Source organism: Erinaceus europaeus, chromosome 2 (assembly GCF_950295315.1).
Source record: "Erinaceus europaeus chromosome 2, mEriEur2.1, whole genome shotgun sequence".
Lineage (NCBI taxonomy): Eukaryota > Metazoa > Chordata > Mammalia > Eulipotyphla > Erinaceidae > Erinaceus > Erinaceus europaeus.
In genome coordinates, this window is record NC_080163.1 from 54,439,959 (window position 1) to 54,459,604 (window position 19,646).

The 19,646-nt window shown below is 35.6% G+C and overlaps 1 protein-coding gene across 1 annotated transcript in view; it reads left to right on the top strand.

Annotated features, from left to right (window-relative positions):
* The window catches only part of SPINK5 (serine peptidase inhibitor Kazal type 5), an 82,507-nt gene that overhangs the window by 15,013 nt on the left and 47,848 nt on the right, over positions 1 to 19,646 (top strand). Inside the window, exons 5-11 of the mRNA XM_060171440.1 lie at positions 5,125 to 5,252; positions 7,206 to 7,269; positions 8,431 to 8,558; positions 9,934 to 10,000; positions 13,166 to 13,293; positions 15,944 to 16,019; positions 18,684 to 18,812. Coding sequence (XP_060027423.1) covers positions 5,125 to 5,252; positions 7,206 to 7,269; positions 8,431 to 8,558; positions 9,934 to 10,000; positions 13,166 to 13,293; positions 15,944 to 16,019; positions 18,684 to 18,812 — 720 coding nt within the window. The remainder of the gene's footprint in view (positions 1 to 5,124; positions 5,253 to 7,205; positions 7,270 to 8,430; positions 8,559 to 9,933; positions 10,001 to 13,165; positions 13,294 to 15,943; positions 16,020 to 18,683; positions 18,813 to 19,646) is intronic.

Here is a 19,646-nt window from a genome sequence, read left to right on the forward strand (position 1 = left end):
ATATCCTCCCCTCTCAATTTTCATCTCTTCTATTTAGTAAGAAAAAAGAAATGGAAAAAAACAACATGGTCACCAGGAGTAATGGATTCATAGTGCAGGCACTGAGTCCCAGAAATAACCCTTGAGGAAAAAAAAAAAAGATACTCAATGAATAAAGCACATTACAAATACACAATGGGTAAAGGCAAAGTAAGACATGTGCCTTACTTTCTGATGCCCAGTGTTTAATCCCAAGTACCATATGGGGGCACCAAAGATACCAGTGCCAAAGGGGTTTTTATGGATAGTGAAGCAGTGCTTTTGTGACTCTTTTCTCTTGCTCATTGTGTCTTTCTCTCCTCTCTTCTTTCTCTTTCTCTCTCTCTATAAAACTTTAAAAAGTTGGACTGAGGAAAACTTTGAAGTACCATACATATAAGGAGACTCTCTTTTCACTCACTGAAACTTCATAAATATCCAAAAGCAAATTAAACCATACTTAGTTGTATTTCTAAGTGGTATTGTATGGATACAGGACAACTGTATGTATGGCCAAGTATAGCAAAGCAGTGCACTATCCAAGTGAGGTGTTTTATCACCCCTAAACTTTGAGGGAGGGGGTAGAAATGGACAGATTTATCCTAGAAATTGCTTGTTTTTTTTAAAAAAAATCATTTTACTGGAAGAAATAATGATTTAAATGATATTGTCACACGAGTAGGTTCTTACCTCCCCATGATAGAGTACACCCACTCACTATACCCATCACTAATTGAAATCTTCCTCCATCATCTTATACTGGGTCCCAAATGCTCTTTGTCCCCTTCCTATAATTTGTAAAAAATATGTTGGGTCACTTAATTTTAATTTCACAGCTTATTATAAAGTAATAATGATTGAAGCAACATATACTTGTTGAAAGATAGGCATAACTACCAGTGCAGTGGAACTGAACTTCTTAGTATCTGTTGTCAGTCTTTGGCCAACATATCAAGATAAACCAATGCTTGTAAAATTGAAAATCCATAATTAAAACTAAGCTTATATTCTTACTTTACATTAGATCATCTACAAAGATTCACGTGAATGGATCAAAGTCTAAAATGTAAGAGGTAAATATAAAATTTCTAGAGTTAAACATAACAGCACAATATGAATATAGGATAAAAAATTTTTAGACATGGACTCAAAAGCATCAGAGAGTGGGAGAGAGACAGAGAGCATCATTGCTTCACCACTCATGAAGCTTTCCCCCTGCAGGTGGTTTGAATGTGAGTCATTGAGAACTGTAATGTGTGTGCTTAACCAGGTGTGTCACCGCTTGGTTTTGAAAATATAAAATGTTAAGGGCCTAGTGAAATAACTCCCTTAGTTAATGTGCTGCTTTGCCATTTATGCTGTCCAGGTTCTCATCCAGCCACCACTGATTCAAAGGGAACTTTGGTGTTGACATTATGCTCTCGCTTTCTCCCTTCCTCCCTCCCTGCCTCCCTCTCTATCTTAAAAAAAAAAAAAAACTGTGGAGAAACAAACTGGAACAGTTCTTACAGATTTCTGGTTGTAGTATGAAAGGTGTAACCAGATAGGAAATCATTTGGAGGCATATAGACACTAAACAAAAATTAACCATAGTCTAGCACATGAATAATCATGGTGTCATTGTTCTTCAGAACAATGACAATACAATACAGAACTGGAAGCAGTCTGAATACCGACTGGTAAATGGATAAACAAAATGGAGTGCATTTATAGTTCAACAATAAAAATAATTTACTAATGATAGTTTCATATGGATGAACATCAAAAATATTATTATAGAAAGTGAAGAAATACAGAATCAAATGATTCCTTATACATGGTTCATTCTATCTGAAATATTCAGGGAAAATATATACTTAAGATTTATTTCCAAAAAGGAAATAGAACCAAAGCAACACTCTGGAACATGTGATAGCTGGGGATGGAAGTCAGGACTTCATGTTTGAGAGTTCAATGCTTTGTCTGCTGCACAATCTCCCAGGTTGCCCTCTCCTACCCTCCCAATATTTACTGCTTTATTATTTATTTATTTATTTATTTATTTATAATGATAGAGAGACACACGGAGAAAAATACACACAGATAGCAACCAGAGCACTAAGTAGCTCTGGCTTATGGTGGTGCTGGGGATTGAATCTGAGACTTGGGAGCCTCAGGTTAAAAGTCTTTTGCATAATCTTTATGCTGTTTGCCCAGCCTCTATTTTCTTCTTTCTACATCATCACTTGAATGAGCAAAACCCCAAACAGAATAGAACTGCCTCTTGCAGGGACCCAGAGACAGTCTGTAAGCAAAGCTAGGTGTCCTCACACCAGCACCACTTTCTCAGCACATCCATGTTCTGTCCTGACACAGCTGCAGCTTTCAGACTCTTCTGGTTTCTGCCTGGGCTTGCGTATTTCTTTTTAGTTCCAGTTTTCCAAAATAATTGACACATATCACAGTATAAGTCTGAGTTCTACAGCCACATGGTTTGATTTGCATATTTTGTGAAATGATCATCACAATAGATTTAGTTATCATACATCTTTTTTAATAGATACAAAAAAAGCAGAAATGAAAGGGAAAAAATGTCCTTGTAATAGTAAATTTGTGAGAAACTCTTAGCATTTATAGTCGATAACTTTCCTTGTCATATAGTAGTGTACAATAGTTTCTTCACTGATCTTCTGGTTCAAGAGTTAAGCATTTGTAGCTATCATATTTTAGTTATTTAATTTATTATTACTAAATTATTTTCCATATCAAAGAATTTTACATTTTCCTCCTATGTAACTTATCTTTTTCATATACTATTGTAGATGTATTTTTTCTCTAAAGCACTGTTGTTAAGCTCTAAATTATTTTTCAGTGGGTTCTAAAATGTCTGCTTCTGCTGGTTCATTTCCGCTTTGTTTATTTATTTATTTTTGTAGATGTTTTTACTGTATGATTTTACCATGGCTGTAGATATATGTTTTTTTTTTTCTAGTGAAACAAATTAGATAATGCCTGAGGTCAAGCTTTAGTCTAGCTCTACCTGGTGAATGTAAGAATAGGAAAGGAATAAAGTCCAGTACTGAAGGTTACAGAGCCACTGTCTACTACCGCAGCTTACTGCCACTCTGTAATGCCAAGAGTCCTTAGAATTTGACAGCATTTGGAAAGGAAGAGGTATTCTATCTAGGCTGATCCCCAGCTCTGGGGTTTGGAGAAGGTGGAGGTGGAGTAGTAAATACTACACCTAATCTCATCACCTCCTAGCTGGGCTTTCTGTCTGCCTTGTCATGGTGCAGCCAACACCTGTGACCTGGAATGCTGTTGTTGATTTTGCTGGTGGAGGGGTTAGCAGTGATTGGACTGAGTTAATTACTTTGATCTGTATCTCTCCATTTCTGTAATTTCTGTAAAAAGAAATGACATTTTAAAGAAAATTAGCACCTCAGCTCCCAGCAAAAAAATCCTATACAGTTGCAATTCTCTCTGCCTACAATGCTCTTCTCTCAGGTCTTCAGTGACTGCTTCCTTGTTAATCTCATTCCGACTCCAGGGTTACCTATGCAGAGAAATGTATCCTGATTCTAGATTTTTAAATAGCTGACATTTCATAAACTTTCATAACCTTTGGTTTAATTTTCATAAAACCTACTATAATTTCAAATTGCCATAATGTGCATGTCTTCCATAAAAATGTAAGTTCTTTAAGACCATATATTTTATTCCTCCTCCAAGTCCCCTTAATGTCACAGTCTAGTAAAATATCTAGAACCCAGTAACTGCATAATAGATTCAAGGAGTGACCAGCTGAATGAATGAAATAATACATAATGGCATTACTTATTCTGTTTTCACTATTTTAAACTTCCTCCAAATTATGACATGAGTAGTGGAATATGTCTTTAATTCCTCTTTCCTATTTTAAATTAACTTTCTTTTTTAACTGTCTTCCAGGAGAATCCCTCAACATAAACTTCTGTCTCACAAATTTAATATATTTTTTACATACTGCTTTTATTCTTTATAACTAGGTCACAGGTGTATATTCTAAGTGTTCAACACATATGCTTACAGTATTAATTCAATAATAAAATTAAATTTTATTTTGCAATGTGATGTCATAGAGACAAATCTCCATTTTAATTTTTTTTCATTTTTAGATAGAAATTAAATTCAAGTTAACTCTATATCTTCTTTAGCTTATATTACAATGATGAGTTACCAAATAATGTTTCGTAAGTATTCTTTGAGTACTAATCACAAATTGGCAAGGTAGGTGGGTTGTAATTTCTCATTTTTCAGATGAAGAAAATGAGGTTCAAAGAGGTGATGTTAGTGGGTGGAAGATCTGAAATTCAAAAACTGGTCTTAGGTATTTCCTATACAGTTTTATTTCTCATTATACAGATTTCTCCTTAAGTGTATGTCATATTATTACAGCAAAAGATTTTGGAATTTCTCCCACCAAACTAAAAGATATCTTATTTTATTGCTTTTCAATAAAAAGAAAATGTTAAATAATAGAAACTATAAAAAAAAACAGCAACAATAAAGTTTTATGATGATAGGTACTGTTCCAAGTGGCGTACATCTATTAGTGCATCCCTTTACATTACTGAGAAGTTTGTAAGATTATATATATTTTGCAGATGAATACATTAAAATGCAGAGGGACTAGAAAAACTTCCCATATCACACAGCTAGTTAGTGTCAAAGTTAGAACTGTGAATCCAGCAATCTGGCTCTGAATCACAACTGGGATATATAATAATAGAAACTTGATTTCCTAGTTTACAGAAAGCTTCCACTTTCATATCACTGCCATTCTACTAAGAATGCAGACAGAATTTGACAGGAAAATAATATATTATGTTTTAGAGAGGTGGCATAGGTGACTTAACCCAGACAAGAAGTAGCTAAAGTCATAATCAAATCTTTTGTTCATAAATCTGATTGAATTACTTTTCTTTAACTTTTATTAATTGTGGTTCCCTAAATGTGTTTTTCTTTTATAAAAAATGTATTTTTCTCTTTTGGTGATGTAAAAAGGACATAAAGTGGTAACCCAACTATATGTCTAAGGAATATTTTGTCTCATACTTTAATGTACCTTGAACATGTCTCTTGCAGTTGAATTGTGATGACTTCAGGAAAGGAGAGAGAGATGGCAATTTTATCTGTACCCTTGATCATGCAGCTGTTTGTGGCACAGATGGCAAAACATACAGTAACAGATGTACATTGTGTGCTGAGAACCTGTGAGTATTCTTTGAGAAGTTCTTTCCTTCTAAAATGTGTTCTCTGTATACTCATATGACACATTACAGTCTTTAATGATCCATTATATGAAAATTAGCTATCCACAAATTGTTAGGACCATTTCTTTTACATTTTACATTTCTCTGACTCATATTAAAGCAGGTTATTTGGATTTTTTTTACTATTAAAGTTATTCCCATCTGTTCAACCTTTGTAATTGTGCTAAAATATCTTACTGTCCTACATTTTATCCCCAATTGGTTTCTTCTCCACCCTCAGTGCTAGGTTTAGTTATTGATTGCTTTGAACCTGTAAGATGACATACCTGCTTTGCAGGTTCTGACTTGTGACCTCAATCTTGAGTTGACTGCTTCTCAGTTTTTGTGACTATAACAACCATTGTTTGAGAAGGCTAATAAGAGCTATGGTAATCTTGAAGGTTCTGCAGTTTTTTTCCTCCTTGTAATAAGTATCTTTATCTAAGTATATGAATTCAATCACAGTAATTCTTCAGATGACTGTATTTTCAGAAATATATTTTAAGTGCCAATCAATTATTACTATGTCAAGATACAGAAAAAATAAACATAATAAAACATAAATGTTTTGTTAGATATGCATTGTGTAACAACTGTGAGCGCACTGCACATTTATCTTCTACTGCGTCATATGTGGTAAATGGCTTTGGAACATTCTTCAAATTTCGTTTAAGTGAAAGTTTCACCTAATTTCTGGTTTACTTTTATTGTATACTGGGAATCACACAGCTATACTAAGAATATCTCTGATAGCATTAACTTTCAATATTTGTAGTTTCTCTCAACTGAGATATTATTTTTTAACTATTTAGTCTATTTTATATTGTTTTTATTGTAAGACAGATGTTATATTGCTAGCTGCCTTGTCTTTTAGAAAATGTATCTTATACTTTATGTTTTTTCAGATATATTTGCAATTTCTTCTAGACTAAACAAAGTTAACTCTTTAATACTTTTTATTTATCTTAATGAAAGAGAGAAAGAATCAGAGTGAGATGAATAGAAAGATAGAGAGAGAGAGGGAGAGGGCAAGGGAAATAGATTAGAACACTATGCATTTCTTGTTTACAGTGGTGCTGGGACCTGTGATCTCAGAATCACAGGCAGGATAGTCTTTTGCAAAACTATTAATACTGTCTCCCCAGCTTCACAGAGTTGATTATTGGGTTTTTATATACTATATATGAAAATTAAAATATTATCAAATATCAAATGAAGAATAGCAGAATAAAATGCTTGATACTCTAGGCTTGAATTTATTTATTTACAAAACAAGAAATTTCCTAGCATAGTTATGAGACATTAATATCAGTTACCTCTCTCCTCACTCTTTTGATATGAAATAACTCAGGGAAGGACAAAGTTTAGAAAATAATATCTACAGTTCTGAGTCTTATCAGTTCAGCAGAGTGATTATATTTGTTTGACTCCAGGATAAAGCATGGACTCTCATTAGAAAGAGTGAATAGGGAGTTGGGCTGTAGCGCAGTGGGTTAAGCGCAGGTGGCGCTAAGCACAAGGACCCGCATAAGGATCCTGGTTCAAGGCCCCGGCTCCCCACCTGCAGGGGTGTCGCTTCACAAGCGGTGAAACAGGTCTGCAGGTGTCTATCTTTCTCTCCCCTCTCTCTGTCTTCCCCTCCTCTCTCCATTTCTCTCTGTCCTATCCAACAACAATGACAACAATAATAACTACAACAATAAAACAACAAGGGCAACAAAAGGGAATAAATAAATAAAAATAAATATAAAAAAATATTTAAAAAAAAAGAGTGAATAAAGAAGTGAATGTAATGTGATACTTGTTTGGGTGGGGAGAGCAAAGAAAAATCACAACACATTGAGCACACATTGCATTTGAATGGTGAGCATTTCTGTGACCGTCAGTGACTGTGTCATTAACTTTCAATTCCAGTAAATCCAGGTCCCAAATTGAAGTGAAAAGTGAAGGGGAGTGCAAGACCCATAATACAGAACAGGTAAGGTTAAAGGCAAGTGTAGTAGAAAACGTGGTGATAGAGGGTTGCTGTGGAGGTTGTGTGGAAGGATGGCACTAGAAGGTGACTATGGATGTGGAGAGACCTGGCAGTGTAGAGGGAGAAGATGTTCTCTTTTTTGGTGGGAGTGTGTGGGTGGAGGTATTTCTTGCTGTAGTTTAATTGGTTTAATTGGATGCCCCCCCCCCTTTTTAAAAAAGATGAAAAGCAATTAGTAGTCCCTGAAATTAAAACAGGTTAATTTTGGTAATTTAACCTTCAGCTCTATTTCTATATATATATTTTTTATGAAAAAGTATATTGGGATGGGAAGATAGCTCACCAGGTAGAGTCTCTATTTTCATGCACACTGCTGAGGTTTGAACTTTAGCAGAGCATATGAGGTGCTGTGGCAGTGGATGAAGCTTTGGTGCTGTGGTCTCTCTCTCTGTCTTTCAATGTCAAAAAGTGGTTGGGATCCATGAAACTGCACATGTGCAAGGCTTTTATTCCACAGGAAGAGAAGCATGAATGGGGGAAGGAGGGACTAGGGAGGGTAAGTAGGGAAAAAGGGAAGAAAAGAGAATAAATCAAAAGAGAATTGCATGGGTCATAGAAAGGTATCAAGCCATTCACTTAACGTAAGTTGAAATCACAGCACTTTTACTGACTGTCAGGAGACCTTGGGCAGTTACTTAGCCAGCATTTTCATATTTGAAAATGATATTTGGATTTGAATCAAATAGTTCTTTTCTAATCTGTGTGTGCCATATTTAATTCTTTCTGGATAAACGATTTTCCTCAATTAATGTTTGATACCCTTTCTATTGCTCCAGAGAACCTTAAGTCACCTTCACCAAGGAATTTAGCACATGGAATTTTTACCGTTTCAATTTGTATTTCCCAATAGAATATGAACAAGTTGATAACTTAGACTATGATCTTCCATTGTTTTACCATGTAATATGTTATCAATATTTGATGACTAGGTGAATAAGTAGGTAAATGAGTACTAGATGTAACTAAGAAGTATACAAAACTGATCAAGCAACTTCATGACTAGCACCACTCTAGACAACATCAGGAAGAGAAGCACTGAATTCTACACAATTCCTGAAATCAGTGTGAATCAGTGAATGTCAACTTCTTTTCCTTGTTCTTCAGGATGTGTGTCGAGATTTTCGGCCCTATGTGAGAGATGGGAAACTTGGATGTACAAGAGAAAATGACCCAGTTCTTGGCCCTGATGGGAGGACACATGGCAATAAGTGTGCAATGTGTGCTGAGCTGTTGTAAGTATCATCATACTGATAGGTCCAGCAGATAGGCTGATGAGGATGCACTTGATCTGGTGTCCTGAGACCTTGCTCTGGAGCCATGAAGTCTTTTGCATAGAGCATTCAGTCCTTTATCTTTGTAATGTAAATGGCCCTTCTTCCTGGAGTGACTGCTCTATTATTTATTTCATTGCATCTATTAAAAATCTCTTAAAGAAGTGGATAAGGTGGTCACATTAGTTATTAAATTCAATACTTTATCAAATTAGTTGTATTATATATTTGATATGCATTGCTTTGTCTGGGCATATATAGAAAGACTAAACTGAAAATTACAGTCTAACTTATAATATGATAATATCACATGGCTTAATTTATGATCAGTACAAAAGATAGAACTTTATGAAAGGGAAGAACTATAGGTTAATTATTTTCCTAGTGTATGACATGTCTCTGAGCTCTCAGAGCCAGATATGGATGAGGTTCAATGAGTCTTTAATATTCTGGATGCTAAACATGGTATGGACTCACTAATCCACATGTCATCAGGTCTAAAAGTGCCCTATCTATATCAGTAGATCTTTTACATCAAGACAGAATAGGATTTTACCAATTAATAAACTCCACACCTACTTTTGAAAATTGCAGTGCACTGTTTTATAATTCGAGGGCATGTCCTATCAGGTTTATAAAACAAGCGATCATAACTGGTTTCCAGACAGGAAATCAGCCTTTCTTATCTAGGAGTTATGTGCTTCTAGTGTTCAAACTTGCCCCAATTCTGTGATTTTTTTTTTTATACAGCTATCTTTTTTCATACTGTACTTAGTAAAAGGAATCTTGACCTTCCTTGCTCCTAGTTTCTTTCTCTTTATAACTAAGATGGTACTGCCTCTCTCCTAAAGGAGCCTGCAGTTAGAAAATATGAATGGACTTAGAAGCACATGCCAACATGACTTTTGTTAACAATGATGCTTTCACGTGAAGTCAAACAAATACCTTACAAAGTATAGAAAGATATCTTTAATGTGGGCGTGAGAAACACTGCTTCTAATACTGTTTGGTTTCATCCTGGTTATAACATTGTATTAAAGTTCTTGGTTCTGCCTGCTAAGAGGAATTTTCCTGATGATCTTCTGTTTGTCAATCAAGGAGTCACACCCATTCTGTTTTATAGAACAAAGCTTCTAAATTGACTGGTAGTGAGTCAGTTTTCACACCCTTCCTTATCTTTGGTAACTTTCTGGTTTAAACCTTAAAAACGGAAATACTGCTCTCCTTTAAGAGGTCAGGTTTAGTAAGTAATGGACTATAATATGAAAGTGCTCAGCACAAACTAGACAGTGAAAATATGAATCAGTCATAGGTTGTCTATCTCCTTCCTTAACAGCTTAAAAGAAGCCCAAGAAAATTCTAAGAGAGAAAGTGGAACCAGAGTCCAACGAAGTACTGAGAAGGTAAATTGTTCACCAACACAACTTTGGTTCTTATGACCATAAAAATGTGCCTGAATTTTTTATGTAATTCAGTAATGTTATTGTTCTTCATTATTAGATTGAATTTCCCTCCTTAATTACAAACTTGCCCAAGCTGACTGTTTCCACTGTATTGATCACTGCATTCTAATTTAATGCAATTATTTCCCACCTAAAAATAAAATGTGTGTTCCATTCTTGCTTTAAAAAGAGAGACATTAGATGGAAAATTTAAGCAAATAACTTCTGCTTAATTTCCATCAAACTTATCTCTGGATTGGTGTAAATTCATTTTGTTTTGAATATATTACATTTTTTTTCAAATTACTAGATGTCTTACTGTTTTAATCTGGTGTAAAAGAGTATTTCCTTTGTTAATAACATACAGATTGGATTTCTTGAGTCACCAGTAAAATTGAACTTAGTGTTAGTAAAAAGTGCTATCAGTTGCTTTGCTAAACTAATGTTTTGTTAAGAAGTTAGAATACCTATGTTTTAGCCTTAGCTCTATCATGTTCCTCTTTGCTTGGGGAAGGTTGGTAAGTTTGGCTTTCTGGGAGTAATTATTTTTTCCTTCAGCAAAATAATGAGGTTTAATAAATGCTTTCAAAATTGCCTTCCTTTTGAAATGCAATTCTTTCTACATCCTGCACTTGTTTTGCATTAAATAATACACATCGTGTTTTACTTTCGTGCATTGTAGGGCACATGATTTCCCAACGATAGACAAAGGCCAAGTTTTTCAATTTTTTTTGTAGCCAAGAACTAAACTTCCACTTTGTAATTACATTCCATGAAGTAGTTTGACTACTCTAAATAGTTGTTCAATATTTAAATTGAGAAGCATGAAACACTCAGCTGTTGGTGCTTTGTTAAAAATTCACCCAAAGATTTGAAAAGCTATTATTTACTCATGGTTATTAAATTTCAGTCTAAGATTCTGAGCCATCTTTTTACTGTTTCTTATATCAAATTCAAAATTAAAGTCCACTCTGCCCTTCACCATGTAGTTGAATCCTTTTGCCTGATAATGGCATTAGTTGATAGTAATTCATACCAGAGAATTATTTATGTTGTAATACAGTGTCACTTCAATGAAAAGTTATTTCAAAAAGTAATATAAAATAGTTCTAAAAGTAAAGAAAGACATTTTGAGTGAGTTTGTTTCATTTCATTACCTCATAAACAGAAAGATTTTTTCCATTGTCTTTCATCATGTCTCTGCTATTCCTTCTCTGTATTTGGGGTCATTGTTTTGGTGGGGATCACCAGGCATGGTTGTGTTGAAAGGGATTGCCCTGTAGTAATGACTCAATGTTGTTCCCATAATTAGCTTGTCAGTGGGTTACCCACAAAACTATTTTTTCAGAATCTCTTCAGGTGAGTCACAACTTGTAAACTGAAATTACCATTGTTTCTCTTATGACAATCATTGAACATTAATTTTATTACAATGTTATGATTATCAGATGATTGACTTCTATGTCTATATTTCTAGATTGTTACAATCAAGAATTTTGGAGCACACCCATTTCTTGTCCATTGTCCCTCTAAAAACAAATACCTTCCCAGGCAATGGGTAGAATTCACCTTTAAGTTGTCCCAGTGAAATCTGATTTAATTTTAAATAAATAAAATAGTAAACATCTAGAACAGGGCATCTATTCTAAATGTTTCATTGTGTAGGTTGTAAGACTGAGATCTCAAAGTGATGGAAATTTGCTGTGGTGTCTCAATGAGTTAGAAACACAGCCTAGCTACCAGGTCACACTCTTCAAACTCATGTTTTCTTGGCAGGAAGAGGAAGATGAGGGTCCCCACAATTATAAAAAGCAGATGAGAGGCAGGTAAAGAAAGTTATATTATACTAATCATTTGCAATTTATATTTATTCATATACATATGAGTATATATGTATATATTCAGTTTTCAAATTTCACACCTTAAATAGGTTATTCAGTACATACAGACACATGCACACATATGAACACCAGAAGCTTTTTTTTTTTTTTTTTTGGTCACCAGGTTAGGCTTATCTCTAACCTGCTCCTTTGCTCCAAGCAGTTTTATTTTTATTTCATTTTATGTTATTTTAAAATAGAGGGTTAGGGACAGAGAGGGGAAAACACTACAGGATTGTTCTACCCCTACTGAAGCTTCTCAGTGCAGGTACTTCTATGTGGTGGCCAGGGACTCAAACAAAAGTCCTCAAAATATTTATTTTGATGATCTGTTTCTCTAGGATGGGTAGTAAATGAAAATTAGACTCACTGTCTGTGAAGTTACCACTTGCTATATTAGAAAAGGATATTAATAAAGAAGCGATGGTGTATAACATTAACCATACACAAAAAAATAAATAAAAACTAAAGAATGCATAATATAATTGGCACCATCCTATTATTTCCTCTTGTCAATGCTGGACTGTTCTTGATTTGATCCATATAAATGAGCTTTTTAAACATCTCCTGTCACAGATTCTATATTCTGCTCATTGTTCATTGACAACATTTTGGCAACCAGGGTGAGGGAAGGTTTGTCTTGAATATTGCATTTTGTTGGATCCCTGTAACAGGCATCTTAGTATTTTTGTACATACATAACATTTCCCAGTTACTTTTATTATTATTTTTAGATATTAAAATTAATAAGAACTGCATAATTTTATAAAATATTGCTTATCTTTATCATTTGTACTTATTATTTGTTATTGAGCCAAAAACACATGCATATGAGAGTTTTATCACTACCAGGCCAACTATTTTCATCCAAATAGAGACTCAGAGACACTAAAGCACCAGAGGTTCCCCCAGTATCTTGATATTCACACGAGATATTTGTGCTTGAATGTGAACCACCTGCCTTGCAAAACACATATCTTACCCAGTGAGCTATCTTTCCATTCCATACCTTTGTTCTTTTCTAGATCCTTTTTATGTTTAACAAACAGACCATCTAACAAACATAAAAACTGATCAAGCACTGAAGTGTAATTACTATTAGTTAATTTTCATTAATACATTTGATGTTTACCAATATCTTCTAAACCTGATATTGTTTTACTATAAATCCAAGATGAACATTTTCAAGATTAAAAAAATAGAAGGTGTTGGATGAAATTTTTTTTTGTCTTTTTTTTTTTCAAAGGATCTTTGCAAGGAGTTTGAAAGCCAAGTGAGGAATGGGAGACTTTATTGTACACGGGAGAGCGACCCCATCCGTGGCCCTGATGGCCGAATACATGGCAACAAATGTGCTCTGTGCGCTCAGATTTTGTGAGTATAAATATAGCTTCTCCTGCAACTTCAAACATGAAGTGGAGATGGGTTGAAATGATGAGTAAGAGCAGTGTTGAGGGACACATTTGTTGCTGGGATTTGTGAGCAGCTTCATTCCCTCCATAAATCATAATACACCCAACCAGTCAGTCAAATATATATAACTTATATATATATGTCCAATGATATATATCTATTTCTGAGTACAGATGGATTTCAGTTTCCAACTGGAAAGTGTATTACAAAATTCTCCTTGAGATTTCCTCCTGTGACCTTTATAAACTTTTTAAATGAGTTAGTCATAGTACAGGAGTAATGGCAGGTGCCAAGACTAGGATTGTTTTCTTTCAGTGCTTATTTCATTGAGACAGAATAGGTGGTTCACCACACCATGTTCATGTTACAGGTGGATTGGATTCCTTTCCTAGGTTCCTAATTGAAACCCAATTCTTATAATCCTTAATAATTTCATTTTTCATCACAGTTGATAACTTTGTAAGTATTTGTTTCTCAATTGCCATTTTCTCTGTGGGGCTAGAATTTCCAAGAGGATGTAATGTGTTCATATGGTAAGCTGTGATGCTGTCAACATACTCAGGACGCAGAGCAGCACTTGTCAAACAATAGTTATTAAATAAATGTTAATAAAAAAGGAATTCCTCCCCCTTTTCTCTTTATATTTTTTAAAATTAGATATGACAGAGAAAAACAGAGATGAGAGGGGATATAGAGAGAGGGAGAAAAAAAATAAACACCTGCAACCCAGCTTCACTGCTTGGGAAGCATCTTCCTCCTGCAAGTGGGGAGCAGGGACTCCAACTGGGTCCCTGTGTAGGGCAATATATGCACTTAACTGAATATGCCACCACCTACCCTGAAGGTGGGGAGCAGGAGCTGGAACCTAGACCCTTGCTTGAGTTATGCTTAGTACTATGTGCATTTAACCTGGTGCACCACCTCCCAGCCTGCAAACCATCATATCTATGGGTAATTCTTTTTTTTTTTTCTGCCTCCAGGGTTGGCTGGGGCTCAGTGCTTGCTCCACAAATCCACTGCTCCTGGAGGCCATCCTTTTCTGTTGTTGCTGGGCCGGACAGAGAGAAATTGACAAAGAAGGGGGAGATAGAGAGGGTGAGAGAAAGACAGACACCTGAAGGAATACATAAATGAAAACAATAGCTTTCCAAAACTGCAAGGCTAATAGAAATGGCAACAATTAAAAAAAAAAAAAAGAAATAAACCCGGAGCACACATAACACTATGTCAAATGAAACTGATCCATACGAGACGAACACTCCAGAATAAAAATACTGTGAGAGATATAGTACTCATTTCCACTTTGGGATCTGAGTTGTCTTCTTAAAGAAGATGAATTTTTAACTGTAGATATCTTAAAAACATAATGAAACAAAAAAGATCATTACCATGGAAAGAAATGGTAAACATGAGGCAAAATGAAAGGGGCTTTCTGGGGGAGACAGTCAAGATACCCATTTAATAAAGAACCATTGGATCAACCTTCTCGTGGGGCATCCCGTGAGTACCCATTTATTTGGGAAACTGATGATCCTTCCTAGCCGACTGAATCCACATGGATCCCAGTCACTTTCAAAGCCAGCAACAAGCAGACATCAGGCTCAACCTGACGCTGTTGACTGGCTACGGAAGAAGGGCAAACGCTAGAAGAAGAATAAGAATAAAGAACCAGGGGGTTGGGTGGTAGCACAGCAGGATAAGTGTACAATGGCGCAAAGCACGAGGACCGGCCTAAGGATCCCTGTTCAAGCCCCAGCTCCCAACCTAGAGGGGGGTTGCTTCATGAGCAGTGAAGCAGATCTGCAGGTGTCCATCTTTCTCTCCCCCTCTCTGTCTTCCCTTCCTCTCTCCTTTTCTCTGTCTTATCCAACAATAATTACATCAGTAACGACAATAATAATAACCACAATGATAAAACAACAAGGGTAACAAAAGGGGAAAAAAAACGGACTCCAGGAGCAGTGGATTCGTGGTGCAGATACTGAGTCCCAGCAATAATCCTGGAGGCAAAAAAACAAACAAAGTGATATCAAAATGTTCATACTAGGCCTCTAGAAGACTTAGCTGCTTTGCCACCTCTGTTGTTTTCGACGGGTTATGTTGTTTTCGCCAGGCTGGCTTCACGGGCGGGTAACAGACGACCAGGGACTCGTGGTTGAGCTGTAGGCAGTATCTCTTTATTCATGCAGGACGCAGCACAATCTAAGACGAGCTAAGTTAAACTCAAAGTACAGTAAAACTCACAATGCTGTCTTTATATATACTTGCGAAGTAGGGTGGAAACAGGATGTGACATAGAGGGGGTGGAGAGAAAAGTGACTGGTGAAAATCAGAGTGTGACAAAGAGGGGGCAGAGCAGACGAGAATCCTATCACTGAACCACAAATGCCCTGGAGGGAGGGTGGAACTTGTTAACAGTGGTTATGTAAATAGAATGAAGTGGTTATGTAAATAGAATAGTGTTAAGCAGGGGGGATCTAAACCAAATGAAACAGAAGGGGTCTCATGCATACCAACACACCTCTTTAGGTGAAAAATAATCTAAAGACTATTTTTATCATGAAGAATTGAAATACCTATATTTACTGAGTTTTTCTTCCCCTCTCTCTAGCAAACAGCGTTTTATAAGAGAAAAGAGTAAAGCAGATGAAAATCTGAGAAGAACTAAAGTTCAAAGAGAAATGCAGGTAAGGTTTAGTTTTTATCTATTTAGTTTTGACTTGTAATGTGTGCTTATGTGCACTTCACTCTAGAAAATATTTTCAATTTTGAGTTTATTTCCCTCTTCCCCCACTAGTAGATATTCTGGAAACAAGCTTATGATGTTTATTATTACTTTATGAAACTGAGAAGAACAATTCTGGCACTACAAGTTTAGGTCTAATTGGAATAAATTTTAAGTCATGTTAGTAACATAATTTCGTATTCCTAAATTAAGGTGATATAACAAGAATATGATTCTTGCCAAGAGATAGCCCAGCCAGCATAGTACATATGTTACCACTTAGAAGAATGCAGGTAGGAACCCTGACACCACACCCATCGGAGCACCATGGATCATACCAGTGGATACTCTGCATAGAAAGGATTGGTACTGTGCTATTTCTCCTCTCTTTCCCTGTCTGAATTTTTTAAAGGAAAAGCAGTACCCCAAGAGCAGTGAAAAAAGTATAACTTGAATTTAAAAATTTATATGTATTCTTCAAATACACGAGAGCTGTTTTGAATGATTTTACCTTAATGTAAGTCAAATATATATATATATATATTAAAAATTTGTATTACCTCTATTTATTTATTGGATAGAGATAGCCAGAGATCAATAAGGAAGGGACTCATAAGGAGAGAGATAGACACATGCAATACTGCTTCACCACTTACAAAGCTTTCCCTCTTCAAGTGGCAGCAAATGTTAAAGAAATTAATACGTATTTTTAAAAACATTCTGCATTTTACTTTCTTCTAGTCTCCTGCCATTTTTCTACTGCTATTACCTTAGCTGAAGTAACCAATATTTTTCTTGACACTCCATGCATTGCTATCGTTCTTGGTCTCTAGTTGTGACTTTCAGCTAGTTGTGTCTTCAGCCAAGACTGAATTCATCTCCTTTGTTGTTTACATAGAGCAGAGGTATTTTCATAATTCAGTAGCACTGTGAAAATCTAAAGTTTGAAGGTATTTAGAGTACATTTTGACAATTTCACTTCCTGAAGAAACAGTGTTTAACTCTGTTTAACTTATCCTTACATCAAAACTTACAGTAGTCTATTATGCTTAATTCCCCTCCACTAACCTCCATTCTGCTTTCATGTAATTCTGTTTTATTGATTAAACCAGATTTTCAGCTCCTTTCTTACCCCTCAATCCTACATTCAAAGTATTTTAATTTTTATTTCTCAAATGTCCCTTTACTATCTTATATGTTTTGTTTCTGTTTCCTACCTCCCTCTCATTTGGTACCTATCTTTTCTCTTCTCTTCTCTTCTCTTCTCTTCTCTTCTCTTCTCTTCTCTTCTCTTCTCTTCTCTTCTCTTCTCTTCTTTTTTCTTTCCCTTTTCCCCTGTAGTTTTCATAATTTCAATCTCCATTTACTAAGATCTTATAAATAACTCACTGGAAAATCTTTATCAAATAAAATGTTGATAATGTTGCATTTCTACTGCTTTCTGATTTTCTAATACAGTCCAAATTCTTTTCAAAGCATAGTGGTTTACCTTTGGGTTTCTTTTTGATCACTTTCTAAGCCAGCCTTTTTTTTTTTCCTCCAGTATTATTGCTGGGGCTAAGTGCCAGCACTATGAATCCACTGCTGCTGGTGGCCATTTTTTTTTTTCTATTTACTGGACTAGGCAGAGGGAAATTTAGAGAAGAGGGGCAGATAAAAAGGAAGAAAGATAAACACCTGCTTATGAAGCCTTCCCCTGCAGGTGGAGAGTGGGGGTTGGAACCTGGATCCTTGCTTGAGTTCTTACGATTAGTACAGTATGCGCTTGACCTAGTGAACCACCACCCAGACCCAAACCATCCTCTTTATGTGTAATTCTTTTTAAAATTTATTTTTGCCTCCAGGGTTGTCTGAGGCTCAGTGCCTGAACCATGAATTCACAGCCCCTGAGGTGTTCTTTTTCCATTGTTGCTGGATAGGACAGAGAGAAATTGAGAAAGGAGGGGGAGATAGAGAAGGAGAGAGAAAGATAAATACCTTCAGATCTACTTTACTGCTTGAGATGCAAGCCCCTTCCTTCCGCAGGTATGGACCAGGAGATTCCAACTGGGATTCTTGCGCTTCCTACTATGTGCGCTTAACCAGGTGTACTACCGCCCACTTCCTTGTGTAATTCTTTAGTCATTCTTTATAACTATGGCAATAATACATTATCTCAAAATAGTATCTTTTTTGCATATTTCTTTTCCATACTGCTATATCTTTGAATGTTGGGGTTCCTCAAGGAAGAATTTGGTTTCTTCCTGTACACATTCTCAAGATACAACTCAGATATAAGCTTTTCTCTGAAATTGCTTTGAATCATTCTTTCCTTTTTGCATTCACAAACTTAATTCACATATGTATAATACCTTTTAGCTATTTACACTGAAATTAGTTATCCTTGTCATTTAACTAAGAGCCAAATCCCATTCACATCTACATCCACTGAATATACCTATTGAAAAACTGAAGTGGATTAATGTCACAAGGAGAGAAACCCCACTAGATTTTTGGATGACTTGCAATCCTAAGAGTTTTATTTTTGGTCCTAAGTGCCTCTTTTCTGGTGTCTACGACAAGAAATATTTGGAATTTATAAACTGAGAGCAGAAACAGTCTAAACTATCTCATTTTTATTATTCAGAAACTCTGCAGTGACTATAAGGATCAAATAAAGGATGGCATACTTTTCTGTACCAGAGAAAATGAGCCTGTTCGTGGACCAGATGGAAAAATGCATGGCAACTTGTGTTCCATGTGTCAAGCCTTTTTGTAAGTAGAGAGTGAAAGAATGTCAAGGATAGACTGGGGAGTTAGCATAATGGTTCATGTCTGCAGGCTTATTAACAAACATTACCATAAGCCAAAACTGAGCAGTGCTCTGGGGGAAAAAAATGTCAAGGAGAAAAACCTTACAGATAATTTAGTAGAGCCTGTCTGTTTCACAGATGAGAAAATTAATGACTCAAAATAGGGAGGAGGGTTGAATTAATTGCACCTGGAAAGCTGGTACTAGAGATAAGAATAAGAATCTGAGACTTTTCTTCTAATGTATCTGATTTTTTCAGTGTTACTCTCTTAACAATTAAACATCCTGACAAATGTGAACTTGTACAAATATTCCTGAAGCTTTGTATGTGAACAGGTTACATTCATTCAGAGCCATCTCATTGTCCATAGGACTTAGTCACCAAAGTCAGCAATGTGCACATTTATTTCCATAGTTAAATTTGCCCATGAGACAACCATCAACCCAATAAAATTACAGTAAATTTTATTTTATGGGAGGACACATTTTTCAATGAGAGCTCAAATTTTACTTTCAAAAATTGAAGCCACTCCCAGTATAATTGGTTGAGGTCAGATTAAGCAGCCAACTTACATTTAAAACCTTTGGCCTTTTGTTTTGATTAGAAATATCTACAGTTAACAAGACACAGCATGAACTTTTGCTATACAAAACAAGTCTATCACTTTCTTTTTTATAGTGTAGGAATTCTGGTCCATTTACCACCTTCTCTTCATTTTGTCTTTTAGATAGCACAACCCTGAGTAAACAACACGTACATATTAAATTAATAAAGGTGGGATATGTATGACATGATAG